This window comes from Bos javanicus, chromosome 10 (genome assembly GCF_032452875.1).
Source record: "Bos javanicus breed banteng chromosome 10, ARS-OSU_banteng_1.0, whole genome shotgun sequence".
NCBI classification, from domain to species: Eukaryota; Metazoa; Chordata; class Mammalia; order Artiodactyla; family Bovidae; genus Bos; species Bos javanicus.
The window spans coordinates 87,150,435-87,167,677 of NC_083877.1; the positions used below are offsets into that span (position 1 = coordinate 87,150,435).

Genomic DNA, 17,243 nt, shown 5'->3' on the forward strand with positions numbered 1-17,243 from the left:
CTTTTGCTTGAATCACATCTGCTAATGTTCTACCTGAAGCCAGTCAGATGACTAAACCCCATGTCTGTGGGATGAAAAAGTGTGCTCTTCCTCAAGGGGTAGGCTCTGTGGAATCCCAGGGCAAAGGGCAAAGGGTGTGAATGTATCATTCTGTTATGGGGAGGCAGTGAAGAGATGGAAACAATAACGCAGGGTACCGCATTGGATTAGAACCGTCCCTGACTCCCTTCTCCTGGTTGCTCCTGTTTGTGCTCTTCTGCTGAAGGCTACCACCCCTGTTTGGACCCTTCTCCTATAACCACAGTTCTCCACGTTCTGGTAAGCATTATTTCCCCTTGCTTCTTCAGGTCTAGGAATGGTAAAGACTCACTGCTCTGCTGGCTCCAGGATGCTTCAGCATCCCTTTGGCTTTTCTTAATACTGCTTACATGTTTGTAAATAATCACTGAAGTCTCAAATACCCCATTTAAATGTACATATTTCCTAAAGGGATTCTAATACAATCAGTGTACACATCATCTCCTAGAACCCTTAACTCTTTTTCTTTCCCTGAACTTACTGTTTTATTTACTGACCATATTACTTTATTGGTAACAGATGCATGCCTTTTCCATGGAAGCTTTTCAGAGGCAGGAGTTTTTTGTTGTTGTTTTTTATTTTTTACCACAGTAGTAACACATTATCTGGCATATAATAAGCTCTTAATAATTATTGGGGAACACAGATAAGGGGGAAATTCTCCTTTCTCTTCCTGAAACAAAATTGTACACAGAACCTCAAATTATAAAACAACTAAACTCACTCTGGTTAAAGCAAGCTCCTAGAGGAGCAGGAGGTCAGAGCCTGACGCACTCAGCCTCTCCCTTATTCTCTGGCAGCCCTCTTTTGAGGAGCTCCTGCATCAGGCATCCTAGTGAACCAGGGTTGAAAACTACTGGTCTAAATGATGTCACAAGGGTCCTTCCAGTTCAGTGAGTCCTTTCTTGTATTATCGAAAATCTGGAGTCAATGCTTGAGAACCAAAACAAACAAAAAAATTCCCTTATAGTCTGCCATTTGTTATTAGAAAATTATGATATACTAATTAATAAAGGGCCCAAGGAATGCTTATGAATAGGAAGGAATCACTGTATTGACTTGGAGTGAAACTAATCATCGTTAATTCTGATGCCTATCTTTTATTCATTCTTATACCTGGTTAGGTTAGATGCTTTTAGAGTAATGGTTCTCCAAATGTGGTCTCCAGACCAGTTTAGCTTCACCAGGGGACTTGTTAGAAATGTGCGTTCTTGGTCCTGTTTAGGCCAGAAGCAGAAGTTTGGGCAGTGCAGCCTAGCAGTGTGTGTTCTGGTAGTCCTTCCCCATCCTTCTGAAGCACACTAAAGGTTGAGAACCACTGTTCTGAAAGACAGCTGTTGATGTTGTGTTAAGAGAATATTTGGAGCAGCTTCTTTAGTGGCTTCTTTTTCCTTTTAAAGATCTCTGCAGTGATTTAAGAGTTATCCTTAGTGATCCATGAATCTGATACTTCTTGTGATTAACAGGTCTGAGCAGCTTCCCTGAGATCCAGTACCCATCAGAATGAATGCAATGTGAACTCTTTAGATGTTCTAGTAAAAATTTCCTTCATCCTTGCTGTTTTGAAAAGGGTGAGAGGTAGCAGACAGAAAGTTATCCATCTTACTCTTTGTGGGCAGGAATAAGCTCTTCTGGAAATTGAGATGCTATTATAGTAGCTGGTAGAAAGAAGTTTGAACCAAGAGTCTGGCTGTATGGTTCGAGTCTTGACTTTGTCAGTAATTGAGTACGGCCTCGGGCAAATGCTGTAGCTTCTCCACAAGCCTTGGGGTTACCTTGTCTTTGTGGTTAGTTTTTTTTCTGGTAGCTTGGGTTGCTACTGTCAAGATGATTTTCTGTCCCATCAATGACATATCAAGGAAGAAACAAGGGACGAGTATACATTCTCTACTCACCTAGTACAAGAAATAACAGCAAGAAATCCTGCAAAAATAGCCAGTTTCGAATTGAGTAGTATTTGTGTGTTTAACCTCCAAGTTCACCTATGCCGCTTAGAATGGTACATGAGCGGCGGTTCTTTTTATGTGAAAGGCTTTGGGGTCATTCAGGCGTACCGTGGCTTCACCGTTACTAATTCTATCTTGATTTTTCTGGGCTTTAGTTGCCTAATTGATAAGTTGAAGTTCGTGTAATGTTTGGAAGAGATAACAAATTTACAGAATTTTTTAGCATGGGTTCTGGTAGGTGGACGGGACTTACAAGTGGTAACTTTGTTAGTTTTGACTATCGAAAGCTTCCCAGTTTCAGTGTGACATTTATGTGGAACTAGTCTGATGTCCCGGTTTTTGTCATAATATGGATCAAGAAGTAGCAAACATTTTTTTTTTTTGTACTTTGACTTTATTTAAAAAAATATAATCAGACCCATAGCACTGAGACATCATCTTCCCACTTGGCTTCTCTTAGAGCACGTTAAAAATTCTAGCCATGACAGAATCTCTTTCCTTTAGGGGACGATGAGCAGAGTGATTGGTTCTATGAAGGAGAATGCGTCCCAGGATTCACTGTCCCTAATCTGCTGCCCAAGTGGGCTCCTGACCACTGCTCCGAGGTAGAGAGAATGGATTCTGGACTGGATAAACTTTCCGATTCCACATTCCTTTTACCTTCTCGACCAGCTCAAAGAGGTGAGTTCCGAGGAAACCAAAACATACTTCATACTTTTATGTTCTCTCTGGGGGGGAGACCGCCCATGGCCAGCCTACTCATGCCTGTAAGCATGCATTGACTGTCTGAATTTTAGAACTAGGCCAGGGAGTTGTCCAGAAGGTTCAACGGTCAGTCTCAAAGCTTGAGGTTTTCTCCATTCTTACCTGAATCAGTCCACGGAGACTCTCGGGATTTATATTAGCAGGGCATCCCTTCAGCTTGCAGTTGCCATCTGTGCCAGATCGAAGAAGCCCAGCAGTGTGTCACTGCTGCCTATCCTGTGAAACCGATGGGCTCCTGAGTGCCCAGTGGAAACCTGAAGTAGTGGATCTTGGAAGAGAACAGATTTCAGTAACAACATTCATAACAACAACAGGCATAATGACATTTTTAAATGGGTGATTTTAAAATATTAAAAAAAATTTTTATTTTAGTAATTCTGTTATTGTGGGCTTTAACACAAATGTGTATTCTTTCCCTGTGCTTTTCCACTGACTATGATGTAACAAAGTGGAGTGAGTGGAGCCTAGGACGGGGGAAGGAAATGTGGGAATACTCTCTGGTGCTGTCTTCCTAGCTCTGTGACTGGTAGTTACTTCATTTCCTTGGGGCATCAGAGTGATGACTTAGGATATTGTGACATTGAACAATGTTGTTTCAGAGGTTTCTTTTAGCTCTGTAAATTTGTGATGAAAAGATCCCCAGAAACCAAAAATCATCCAGTTTCCAAGTGTATGTTGAGCATCTGTGGGTGCAGCATTGCACTAAGAGTTGTGAATTCCTGTCCTGCAGTGTTTCATTATGAATTTGGGTGATTGAAACGCCTTCTCAAAGCAGTCTGTTCTTGGTAAGGATGCCTGGCCGAGGCACGTCATTTGATACCTTAATAGTTTTCATAAACACATCAATGACCATTTCTAAAAGTTCTTTATGCACCACTTAAAGTACATACAAATAAGCAAGACTAGAAAGAAGAAACTTTACATGGCCTGTAATCCCACACCCAGAGTTGCTGATAATATTTTCATGTGGATTCTTCCAGTAGTCTCCTCTGTGTATAGAACATATACTGCAATTAGAAAAATGGGATTATATTATACATGCTATTTTTTTTAACCTGTTTCGTGAATTAGAATGTCTTTAAAAATTTTTTTTTAATACTTTTGTTTGTTTATTTCTTGGCTGCGCTGGGTCTTCCTTGCTGTGCGGGCTTTTCTCTAGTTGCGGTGAGCAAGGGCTACTCTTCATTGTAGCGCACAGACTTCTCATTGCTGTGGCTTCTCTTGTCCTGTTGCAGAACATGGGCTTTAGGGCACGCCGGCCTCAGTTGTTGCGGCACGTGGGCTCAGTATTTGCAGATCGTGGGCTCTCGAGCTCAGGTTCAGTAGTTGTGACACATAGGCTCAGTTGCTGCGCAGCCCATGGGATCTTCCTGGACCAGGGATTGAACCCGTGTCTCTTGCACCGGCACGCGATTTCTTTTACCACTGAGCCACCAGGGAAGCCCCTGAGTTAGAATGTTTTTGAGATGATAGCTAACGTTTAATTTGTAATTAGAAATTGCTGATGATACCTTATGTTTGTGTAGTGTTTTCAGTTTATAAAGTACCTTCCACGTGCTGTTTCATGGAGTCTTGAAGTCCTGTAAAAGCGGACTGAACAAACGATTGTTCCCTTTTTAAACAAGGATGCCTAGGTCACAGGTAAATGACATGCCTAAGATCATACCACTGGTGACAAAGACAAAGGAATAGTAAATCCTTGGCAAATAGCCTAATGATACTGGTTTAAGGATCAATCTAGTAAGATCCCAGGTGGAAGGCCTTTGTGTACTAAAAGCACATCACTGCTAATGAATCTTGTGCATTCAGTTACTGAGGTCTGTTTTCTTTTTTATTTAGGGTACCACGCTCGCTTTAATCGTCTGCCTGGAGCTGCAGCTCGATGCCTCAGAAAAGGGCGAAGAAGGCTTGTGGGGAAGGTGATAGCTCTCACTGTTTCCTAGGCTCCCTGGGAGGATAATTTATTCCCCAAGAGATTTGTATCCTATTGGTAATCAAAGGTGCTGAAGAACTCCCTGGGGTTAATTAAACCAGATGTATTTTGCACGTTCACAAGAGTGAACATTATATAGGACATGAGTGGATACATACATGAAAGCTGAAGCTTGATTCATACAGAAGTTCTGACAAAGCAAACACTGTCATGACAGTGTTGGTGGTCTGTAAACCTAGAGGCCCGCTCTCTGTCCCTTCTACTCTTTTGATTATATTATTATTGTATAAGTTGAAATGCTCTTGGCTTCTTTATGACTCCTCTTGAATTCACGAATGCTTCTTTTGTTCTAACTTTGGTCTTTTATTCTAATTCATAAAAAAAAAAATGGGAAGCAAGACCTGTTATCAAATTCCAAAAGTCCCTCCTTGGCCATAGGAGAGGACTGTCTACCATTTACTCAGTTCTGCCTTCGCCAGGGACTCTGCTAGGTACTCAGTTCATTTATTCCTCCCAAAACTCTTGTTAAAAAGGTGATATTTTCTTTAAAGGATGAGGAAAATGGGTTCAAAGGTGTTAACGAATGTCTGATGTTATCCAGATAGAAGTGGCACAACACAGAGAATTGAACCCAGGTCTACTTCTCTTTTATCTTTTTAAAATTTAAATTTAATTAATTACTTATTTTTCACTCTGGCTTTGAGATTGAAAATAAGGCTGAGGCTCAATACCAGTCAGAGAAGATTGTGGTGGAGAAAGAATAAGGGTGGGAGAGGCATTTTTAGAGCATTAATATGTTTGTTCACTCAGTAAGTATCTAGACTGCCTGAGTGTGGCAGGCCCTGTGCCCGGCAGGTATGCAGTGATCAGAGCCACAGTCTTCCTGCCTTAAGGGAGCTGCAAAAGAAATGAGTCTGTTTATTTTGAGATGAATTCATATTTTTATCTGTCTTTAAATTCTATTTCATATCTCTAATTAGAAAAATATTTGATTATTGGAAGAATACCTTTTCTTCTGGATTACTCATTTTATAGGCAACACAGTGCTGCATTTTCTATTGTGGGAGCTTATTCTAACAGGACAGCTAGCAGGTAGGAATACATGGAGTGGAGGGAGGCCCCAGGATGTTGGGAGTGGGGAAGAGAGCAATGGTTTGACTTTTCTTCTTTATTGGTTAGGCTTGACACATGGTGTTCTCCCTAACACCTACCTTATTTTGTTTCAGCTCCTATAGAATAAGAGCCTTCCACGCCCATGGAAGTAAATAATTTCATCCTGGAGAACCCCCTTTAGCTTGCCTGGAAGGAAAGCCGGGCCTGTTGGATGTGTCTGTAATGATTTCAAATGAATAGGATAATATTTACTTGGTTAATTCATCTTCATCACCTTAAAGGGATATTTGTCATTTCTAGCAGAGGTCACTGTTCTGCCCCCCTTCTTCTCCCTCCCCTATCTCTCTCCTCTTTTTCTAAATTGTAATCATAAATAATGAGTTTCATTCACAGCTCCCTGCCAGCAAGCTGCTAATTACGCAAAGTACTGCTTGTAATTTACACAGTAATAAACTGTAAATTTAAACATTACGGCACTTTAAGTTAATAATTTTTCTGCTGTAACAAATAGCTCATTTTTCACCTATCTTTTCTCGTGGCCCCATTGCCATGGTTGTGTCTGTGACCAAGAGGCGTAGGTGTAAGGAGTGAAAAATAGGAAGAATACAGTATGGGAAGCCTTTTCATTTAGCTCCACTCCCACCCAAAATCTGACCTCCAAGTTAATTTTTCTACAGTCAGTTCTGCTAAAATGTGTACCCTCATGTTTAGGCTAATCCACACACAGATGAGTACAGATAATAGTGTTTGCCCAGAAACAAATGTGTTTGAGTAACAGGCTTGACATTTTTGACATTCATGCCCATGACTTATGCTCTTTCATCTTAAGACGTCCTCACACGCGTGTAACTCTTGCTCATGTACTGTCAATACGCTTGCCCAAGTTCTGTGATAGATACTCACTGTAAGTGTACTCAAGTTAAATGAAGGGTGAGTGCCTTCTGCCATTTTCCAGTTTTTTTGAGATTAGTTTCTGAATTGCTTGTGGTGGTATGGGTATGATTTTGTATTACAATCTTGAGAACCACTAATTTAAGAACCAGTTTATACAACTTGTATTTTTACTTTAGGAGATGATGTTTAACAGACAAAATACAGGGTGACAATTTTTGTAAGTTACAAAAATCTTTTGACCTGTATACATTTAGTCAGTAGATACTTAGGTGTTCCTAGTGAGGACTTCACAAATGTCGCATTATGAAGGCTGTTGAGGCTATAAGTGAATGACTCTAGGGATTTGGTGTGCTGGCCTGTTAAAAATTGGCTGCTGTTGGATTTTTTTAAAAACTGTTTCTATTTTGACATTTTTTAGTAAGTCCAGGAGATATATTAAAATACTATATGTAGTTTAAAAAAAAGACTTTTTCTGAGCACTAAAGAAAACTAAGTCTAGAATACCATGCAATACTTTTACAATAGAGTTCCACAAAAAGCTGTCTAGTTGCTATTGGATTTTAAGATTGACATCTGACATGTGCTTTGGGGTTGCTGGTATAATCATGGGAAAGGGTGAGTTTGGTGACAGATCATACTTAATGATTGTTTTACCTTCTTTGCCTTTTCAGGAGTCCAGCATAAGTAATCTGGGTACTGAGAGGATAGGCCACCTCATTAGTGACCCTCGGCAGAAAGAGTAAGTGCTTCTGTATTTACCGGTGCTCTCCTAGCCTGTTCCTTGGAGGAGAGCGCAGAAGAACATTTTATGAAGAAACCTGGAAATTCTGTTGTAGAGCTGAATGAGGTCATCTTAAAGATTGGTACTTTATAACATGGCTAACATGCTGAGTTCATGAGAGTGATTAGTTTTTCCTTTCTAGACTAGTTTTTATTTCTTTGCATTTTATGTCTCTAGGTGCTACATTGTAAAAGTAGCCTCTAATGAGAATGTTGTATTTTAAATCACTTCTTCCATCTCTTAAAATTTTTTTGTTCAAAATGTGTGATTGCTTCTGTATTCTCTTCTGTATGCACTTCCCATGTTTAGGCATCTAGACAAAGAAATATCTTTTTGTTCTAACTACTGTGATAAGTGCTACTGGAGAGCCTGTGTGTAGCATTCTGCCTTTTCTTGTGACAGCCTTGCCCCCTAACACAGTTGGCTCTTTGGTGTCTCTAGTTTGTGTCATGGTCAGTGTCCAATTGTGATCCTGTATCGTTCCAGCCTGGTTGTTTGTTATAAAATTGACAAGCTGTGGTCTGTGCCCTTGTTGAACTGGGATCCTGTTCTCACCGCACAGCTGAGAGTGCATTGGTTTCACACCATCGCCTTGAGTTGTTTTAGTGTCCAGTCTTCTGTATCCTGACTTTTTACTTTGAAGAGTCATTTTCTGCAAAAAAAAAAAAAAAAAGTTCATACACATTTAACGTCTCCTTTTCTCCTCTGATTCCTTTTTTCCCCCTCATTTCTTTTTTCTTCACTTCATTAATCCAATATCTTTTTTATCTTCTCGTCTCTAATAATGTTCGTACCACTTCTCTGACTTCCCTGGTGGCATCTGCCTACAGTGCGGGAGACCCGGGTTCGATCCCTGGGTCGGGAAGATCCCCTGGAGAAGGAAATGGCAACCCGCTCCAGTATTCTTGCCTGGAAAATCCCATGGACAGAGGAGCCTGGTTGGCTACTGTCCATGGGGTCGCAGAGTCGGACACGACTGAGCAACTTCACTCACCACTTCTTTTATTGTTTTCTTTCCTCTTATTCTCTCCCTCTCTGTAGTTTCTGGTTACCATCAGCTGGGAAAAGAGAACGAAATCAGGTAAGATTATTTTTCTTTGTCATCATTTGATTTCCTTTTCTTTAGAAAAAAGCCTTGGCTTCTGGTTTTCCTCACATTTCTGCTTGTGCACATGAGGTAAGGCTCGTGTTCCGTATGTTATTCTGATTTTCTTGGAGAACTGTTTTCCACAAGTATCTTAGTATCCACTAGTAGGAACAAGAGTCCCTTCACCTTTTTAGGTTCAGCTGTGGTCTTCCGTTTATTATATGTGACATATTTCATAGGAATCCAGTTTTTATTCTGGTTTTGAACTTTGCAGTAAAAAATCAGAATGAACTTCATTTGCCTATTTTTTAGTTCAGTATTAGCATCCCATGCTGAGAAATGCAATGTTGAATCCTAAACACTTGAAGCAGAGGAAGGTAGAGCTGCTTTGGCTGAAATGGGGTTGAGGCCTTAGAGCCTCTTACTCTTTTCTCTGGCTACCCCTGAGGGGCCCTCGGCGTATCTAGGCCTTTATAAGGGTCCTGATTTTAAAATTGCTGACAGTGGCTCTCAGTGTGTTCCTTTAATGTCCTAGCTTTATGTGTTTTGTTGCGAGAGAGTTTGTTTCATCTTGATGATTAGTTGTAAAATAGACGAATACTGATAGGTTTTTTGGTTTTTCTGCTTATTATCTTGTTAATAAGTTGGTAATACTTTTTAGACTTGGCATTTTCGCCTTGAAGTTACTATTTCAAAATGAACTAGAACAGTGTTAGACCTAACTGGTATGAATTTATATGATTTTAGATGGCATGTGGATACACAGTTTTTACTTTAGTTACAATAATTTATATTAGAAAAATGTAATCATTTTATCAAACTTGTTATTTCACAGAAATATAGTGATGACAATGCTGAGTAAAGCTTAATATGCAGGAAAATATGAAATAAGTAGTAGAGCAGGTGATTGGTAGATAGTCATTAAGGTGGAATGTGAGAGACTACAGTTTGGGAACTGCTACGCTAGAGTATTAATTGTGTTTGCATCAGAATCTAAAGGCAGAGAGACCTATGATGATCATCTCATCCAGATCTGTTAATTACAGATGAGATGGATTATGTACAAACGAGGTTTAAACCGTTTGCCCAAAGTCATACAGCACTGGAACTGGAACCTCTGACAGACAGTTGCTTAATTTGTGTACTTTTTAAGTTCTTTTGAGATGATTAACACCATTCACTGTTCTTCTGGTATTCATATATATTTATTTCTGAAATGTGGGGGCGGGGGGAGTATTTACTGTAGAAAAAAATCCAAAGAAGGCTAGCCAACATAAAGTGACGTACTTTTATATAGTTCCCAGTTGATCCTTACAACCCCCTTTTGAGGTGAATAGGTGTTTTACAGATGAGAAACTGAAATTACTTTAAACCAAAAGTAATATTTTATGTAGCCCTCACAGTAATCCCATGAAATAGGTAAGACAGATAGTGATACATCTGTTTTACAGATGAGGATGGTAAAGCCCAAAGAGATTTTGTAGTTTTTAGTATATGACAACTCAGTGGCAGGCTGGAACTAAACGCTGGATATTCTAATTCTTAATCTAGTTCTGTTTCCACTACACTGCTGCTGGTTTGTGCTAACCAGTTATTCACTGGAAACCTCTGCCAGGATAAGGACAAGGTAATTTCATGCTAGTATTCTTGGGAACAAGGGCTGCAAATCAGTAGGCATAAGTTCCCTTTATGTCAGTTAGAAAGTACTGTATTCTGCCGCTTAAGTAATTATTATGTATCAGAAGTTTTTGAAAAATTGCTGCTTACCAAGGACTAGCCTGTTTTTGAGGCTGGCTAGATTAGTTACGCTACATTTGTGGGTACACTGTTGACTGTGCACAGATTGATTGAACGGTGTCTGTGGTGTGACAGGAGAGTTGAATAATCAAAGGGGAAAAGTAAGCAAGTAGCAGGTAGCCCTTTAGGATCAGGTCTGTTTCATGTAAGCCTTACTGAAATAATCTCATTTATTCTGCAGTTTAATCCTCTCTCTCCCCTTTACTCCCTGGATGTTCTTGCTGACGCTTCTCACCGAAGGTGTTCACCAGCGCACTGCTCTGCCAGGTAATTGTGTCCTAGTGACTGTCTTTTCTAGATGATACTATTGTCCTTTTATAAGCCTTTTCAGGTTAAAGTATGTTAGTGTATACTGTCCACTTTGATCTCTCAACAACTTTTTGAGGTCAGGAGTTGTTCTAGAGAGGCAGAAACTGAGGCAGAGTGTTGAAGTTATCTTTCCTGTGGTCCCATGGCTTACTGTATGATTTAAAACCTCAGCTTTGACCTAAGTTCTGACTCATCTTCTGTGATCTGACTCCTGCCTTCTTGTCCAGCCTCCTTTCATAGACTGCTTCCTCCTCACTGAGAGAGAGATCCAGCTGTGCCTGGGAGCTCTGTTTTATTCTTCAGATTCACAACTCTTTCCTGCCGCTGAACCTTCGACACGTGTTCCCTCTGCTGGACTACCGTCTTAGAGCTTTTCCTGTGGTTGGCTCTTTCTCACCCCAGCTGGGGCCGCCTCCTCTGGGAGGACCCCCTCCGGCTATCCTGTGTAAAAGTGCCTGCCTGCACCTCTCACCGCTCGTTCTCTCTTTGCTTTAGAGCTTTAATTACAGTCTCTAATGACTTTATTGTTGTTTTGTTTTTCTTCTTACTTTTCCCCTTGTCTCTCACTAGACTATAAGCTTCAGAGCGCTGGGACCTTGTCTTGTTCCCTGATACGTCCGTCCCCCACGCCTAACACAGTGTCTGGCGCTTACGGGGCATTCAGTATGAATTTGTCAGGATAAATCCTGCACTTGCATAGCAGAATGAGATCAGTGCCTCTGAATATACATTCTCTCAAGTTGGGTGAATGCAGAGTAAATATGGTTTCTATGATGGCATGCCCTAGTGGGTTATTGTGCATAAGGAGCAGCTAATAGGCTGAACCATAGAACTTTTATTATTTCTCGTGGCACAAAGAATTTCTTTACAAGGTTCCAATGATTTTTTTTTCTTTATTCTTCCTAACACATTGTTAAGTGGATATATTCATAGATTTGGGGGGCAGGCTGCACAAAGAAATGATTTTTTTCATGGATATAGTTAGGATATTTGCTATGGCCTATAATAATGAACTCTGCACTATAACCGCCTGCCTGACCTTCTACTGGAAAAGTAGTATTTCAGTAGGAAAAATCTTTTGAAAAAAGAGACTATCACGCATGGTGTTAAGTAAGAGCTTGGAAAATTAGGGGATATTAGTAAACTACTGTAAGGCCTTTTCTTAGTCGCATGCTATTTAGCCATCATTCATTCATTCATTTGCTGAGTCCTTACTATGTGCCTTCCTGGGAAGCCTTCCTTGGAAGCTTTCCTTGGTGGGTCAGATGGTAAAGAATCTGCCTGCAATGCAGGAGATCCGGGTTCCATCCCTGGGTGGGACAGATTCCCTGGAGAAGGGAATGGCAACCCACTCCAGTATCCTTGCCTGGAAAATCCCATGGACAAAGGAGCCTGGTGGGCTACAGTCCCTGGGGTCGCAAAGAGTCAGTCACAACTGAGTGACTAACACTTTCACTTCCTTACACTTTATTATGTGCCAGGCACTTTGTTTAAATATTTAATACTATCCTAAATGAGCTTATATCCTCATGGGAGGGTCAGGTGTAGAAATGGACAACTACAGTTAGGAATGACAGGTATTGTGTGCACCAGAGTGATAGCAACTCAGAAGAGCAGCTCCTCACTCAGGCTCAGGGAGCTTTTCTTAGAGGTGGTAGTGCTCAGGCTGTCTTGGAAGATGAAATTTCAGTCCATAGGAAAGCAGCCCTCCAGCTACTTGTTTTAATACCAAATAAAATAATGTCCACGTGTGCTCTTCAGGAAGACTCTGTGAGTAAAACCATGTCATGTCAGATACTGAAAGTGGACTATTTGTCCTCCTCCCCCGACTTCTGCTGCCTTGAGCTGTGCTGAGATTGGTGTATCCATGCCTTTGTCAGGCCTCCTATTGCCTCTAAGGCCTCATCCTGGTTGGAGTGGGTGTGAGCTTCGTGTTTCTTTGTGCGTCTCATTATCCACATCATTATCTTTGTTCTCTTACCGGCCGTGCTTGTGGTTCTCTTCCAAGCCGTGCAGACTTGGAAACATAAGGAAGCCGAGGCTGTGTTTCTGGTGCACTCAGCTCTGTGGAAATAGTGCTTATTGCTTCAGACTATTGCTGAAAGCAGGATGAGAGAGTGTGGACACTTACAGCTCATGCTTGTCCTGCCTGGCATCATTCCTGGGTCAGTGGATACAAAGTGGGGTTGCAAACATGAAGGTTCTTTGGGGCATGGGAAGAACATTTTTAAACTTACATTTATTTATTATCTTATGCTTTAAAAATTTTTTTAAGTTATACATACATTAGTCTAGCAGCACATATTTTTATGTGTATGTATTACATATATAAGGAGTGTTCAGATTTTTTTTACTGAGGGCGCACGAGCAATAAAGTTTGGGAACCCCCGATCTGTGGGAAATGGTCAGCACAAGTGACCTCCACAGGTTTTAGGAAATGTGGGTGATGAGTCACTTCCCACGGGGCTCCCTGTTTTCCTTAATAGCGAGGTCCCTGCCTGGCAAGGGGTCAGCAGAGAAGGAGCAGCCTAGCTCCAGTGTGGCTGACGGGTGCTATCAGATTCAGAAATGGATGGTGGGCTTTGCAAAGAGTGGACCATTTAACAAAACCTGGCACCTAGGGAAGGATGTTAAAGAGCAGTGGTGGCAGGAAAGAGGCAGGTGAGTGACCACATTAAAAATTGTTTCGAATGGAAATTTTGTCTTTTTCTTGTTTCATCTTATTTGCTGTAAAGATTCCTTTCAAAGCATCTGGGCAGCATTGGGAATTTCACACCCATCATTAGAACGATTTGTGCGTGTGTGTGTGGTGACTATGTTATCATTAGCGGTATAATTTTATTTTGCGAAGAGAGAAGTGTTTCCTGTTTTATCACAGCTTTCCCCGAGGAGGCCTGGTGTATTAATTTGCTGTATTGCCTCCTGGCTGTTCCCAGGCTGTTTTTCCTCTTCATCATGGAATTTTTAATGGCCCTACTGCCTCTTGGGAAGCATGTGAGGAAGAGTTCCTCGGGGAGTGCTTCCCTTTTTTCACATGCCTATAATTACTCTCCTGTAAGAGCACAAAGAGTTTGATGATCATGCCTGAACTGTGCAGGTTTCCTCCTGTCGGGTTACTGAGCTGAGGCTGCTTCCTGCCTGGATGGGACCAGTTCAACTCCCCCCCCCAAACACTCAGCTGCGAGAGAGGGAGGGTTCCTCAAGCACCTCCTCACTGCTAGAGCCTTCTCCAAGTGAGGCTTGGGGGCTGCTGGGGGGCAGTGAGTGACCTCAAGGTACTCTCTTGTTAGCTTTCCATTGCCATAAACAAGACATAATGGGGACGTGATTTTAAGAGAAATGTGATCAATGTGTCATTTTAATACCACCCAGATGGCGGGTGCAGTGAGAGCGAACCTGTGTGGTCTTTGTACCACTGATTCATTTGTGGGCTAAGAGGTTTTCAGAAATACCGCCCTAGAAATACTGAAGTTTTCTGGTGTTCAGCCCTGGCTGTACTTTTGAATTACCTGAGAAGCTTAAAAAAAAAAGTCTATCTAGGCTGGTCCCCACTTGGCACGATCCTGATCCAATTGGCCTGGGATGAGGCCCGGGCACTGGCAGTGCTTTGGAGCTCCCAGGTGTCTCTAACATGCAGCCAGGCTTGGGAACTGTTGCCCGAGATGCATATGGTTTTACGACCGATGCTTTGTAATTTACTTAACAGGAAAGCCCATTTCATAATTGTCCTGTGCTTGGGTGTTGTGAGCACAGTTCTGTACGGAAGGGACAATGCTGGGCTTCTCTTAGCATTGGAGAACTGCTGCAGGTGAGGAGGAGAGCAGTAGGGTCCAGCACTTAGTGGTGGGCAAATGGGCAGAGTTGATGGGTGAGTGTGTGGGTAGCTGGATCGTGGGCAGGGTGTATATAGATAAAATTCGTAAGCCAGCTGTTTGGGTTTGGTTGCTGGTATTGGGCTGTTGCTATTAAAGTAGTAAGACCGGGGGCCGGTGCTAAGAATTGCTGCTGCTCAAACAGCAGATGGTGTGATTGGTGTTCTGGTAGAAGCGCTGGTTTTGCTGTCAAGGACACAGTCCCAGAATGGTAATAAGGAACTAGTGCTGTAGGCAGCTTTTTCCAAAATGAGAGATTTATTGATTGAAAGGTAGTTTTTTTTTTTTTAAACCATTATTGTCTTAGAGAACCATAACTGGAACTTATAAATTGCTACATCTCTTTGTATGATGCACAAGTCGCCGGTTGTAGTTTTTGAATATCTTGAGGCAGTTTTGAGTTTCTTCGACTTTCCTGATCTTTCCTCTATTTTGGGTGATCACTTTGTAGTGTATCACCATTTCTTTTATTCTTTCTTTTAAGTTTTTAATCTCATATTAGTTTAAGGCAGACTCAGATAGGAGTCTTGGCTTTTACCTGGACAAAAGAATTAACCTCCCCATACTTCAATTTCCTCACCTTGAAAATGAAAATATCAATATTTTGGGGGCTGGTCGGGATCAAAATGAAATAATATACTTGAATATTTAGCATACTGGTAGCTAATACTTATTTTTGTTATATAGTTAACTACACTACCCTGTTCTAAGGATAACTGCAGTTTTACAAACCTTGAGTTGGCTTCCAGAGTCATTTGCTAATGAATATTTAGTATAGATTCTTGAGGTGTTTAAAATGACCCCAAGTGGACTATAAGAGAAGGCATTTGGACAGTGCTTGGGTGAAAGAGAGAGAGACCTTCCTGTTAGTTGAAATATGATAGTCTGCACTCATTGTAATTCATTTTATCTGTTCACAAACGCTATGATCTGCATATCAGAGTTGTGTGCCCAGCTGGCTGTGCCACTTGACAAGGAGTTTCAAAGAGCAAAAAGAAGACTCAATTCATGCTATTAATTTTGACCTTTGGAGCCATAGTAAACAGCCTCAGGTTTTACCTCGGGGCTTAGGGGAAAGAACCTTTTATTAGTCCTCTCTCTGCTGGGGATGCTGTGGTGCACAGTAGCTCTCGCTCACCTCTTCAGCGCTTGGTTTCAGTCCTGTGTTAGGAAGTGTTTGTGCTGTGACGTTGTCCACACGGCTGCCCGCTCCTACCGGGACTTCGCATTCTGTAGTGCACACTTCTGGAATCTTTTGTCCTCTGTTGGACTGTCTTGTTTATAGCAGCTCTCAGCCAGCTGGCATCTTACTGCCAGGTATGGAATGATGAAAGCATTTTCTCTCTCTCTTGTTTTGCTACTGTAATATACCCATCCTTCCAACGGATATGGAACTGTTCTACTCCTGTGGGTGGCATGAGATGCCAGCCTTCGCCCAGCAAAGGGAAGTAAGTAGATTACAGAGAATGTTCAGGTGCTGGCGAGCAGTTTGTCACAAACTGCTGAGGGTTTGGTTTGAGTGAAAACACGAGTGGGATTGCCAGAATCTCTTCCTAAAACCTCCTTTGTGTCCTCTGATCGGGAGGTGGTTTTCTCTCCTCACTGCGACACTCCTGTTTCTAGTGTCATAGGCCTGGGTCCTGTCAAATGTGCAAGTCTGTGAAGATATATTTCCCCGACTGGGTGTCTAATAAATGTCACGTAACCCTGAAGGTAAAATCACATGTGAGGAGGGGTCTGTACTCCTGAGGTTTCCTCCTCTTCTCCCTCATTCTCCCCTCTCACTTTCCTTGCTCCTTGATTACAGCTCAGTGTCTCGTATCGCCTTATGCGTCGGCCTCCCTCCCTCTGCTGTGAGCTCCTGGTGGACGGGCCCTTGGCTCAGTCATTTTGTGTGTAACCTCTGTACCCAGCACAGTGTAGGCCTTCATAAATTTTTGTTAAAAATAATTGAGGTGAATAGATTAGTAATTGAGGAGAGTAATTGGAATATATGATGTATATGACCTTTGGTCCTTAGAAATATCAATAGTTTTTTCCTGATGTTACTTATTTGTGTGTTTTTAAAGGAGAAGTACAGCAAATAAATATCTTTTTAAAATAAATTTTATTTTTATTTCATACCAAAACGTGAACTTTTCAGTGAGTTTTTAAAATGAGTGCTTTTTGAAGGTGAACCATTCCTTAAAAATTAGCTTGCTGTTGACAGAAGACTGTTCTCTTTCCTTAGGAATGACTTTAAACCTCTTTGTTCTAAATCTAAAGCAGTCACTTCAGTTATTTATTTATTTTTTGCCAACATTGGTTCTATTAAACATGCATGTATTTCTCAAAGTAAGTTTTTCTTCCCCTAAAAGTACATTCCTGCCCCAAGGACATAGTGACCTGCCCAGTTTCCTAAGTAACACTGCAGTTTTAACAACTCACCTGATCTTTTCAGTTACCTGCAGTAAAAAATAAAATAGACGTGTTGTGTTTACGTGTGAATATACAGAATACTCTTTCAATTAATTTTTAATCTTCAGCATTCACCTTCACAGTTACAATGTGAATTTAGTGATTTTTTTTCCTGAAGTAAGAATTTTTAAAGAGTGCATTTAATGTTTTTAATGTTCGTTCCACCCACACCACCCCCAGAGCTTTTCAGCAAATGCTGCTGAATGTGATG

General features: G+C 41.3%; 1 protein-coding gene across 8 annotated transcripts in view; it reads left to right on the forward strand.

Annotated features, from left to right (window-relative positions):
- GPATCH2L (G-patch domain containing 2 like) overlaps positions 1-17,243 on the forward strand; it is a 61,304-nt gene that overhangs the window by 22,214 nt on the left and 21,847 nt on the right. For 3 of the 8 annotated variants that reach the window (XM_061429537.1, XM_061429539.1, XM_061429540.1), the window contains exons 4-7: positions 2,529-2,705; positions 4,629-4,708; positions 7,401-7,468; positions 10,576-10,661. In XM_061429537.1, the coding sequence (XP_061285521.1) occupies positions 2,529-2,705; positions 4,629-4,708; positions 7,401-7,468; positions 10,576-10,661 (411 nt within the window). Of the gene's footprint in view, positions 1-2,528; positions 2,706-4,628; positions 4,709-7,400; positions 7,473-8,551; positions 8,592-8,636; positions 8,688-10,148; positions 10,225-10,575; positions 10,664-17,243 lie in introns of those variants that run through there. The other 5 variants (XM_061429538.1, XM_061429541.1, XM_061429542.1 and 2 more) reach the window with 4 other exon arrangements.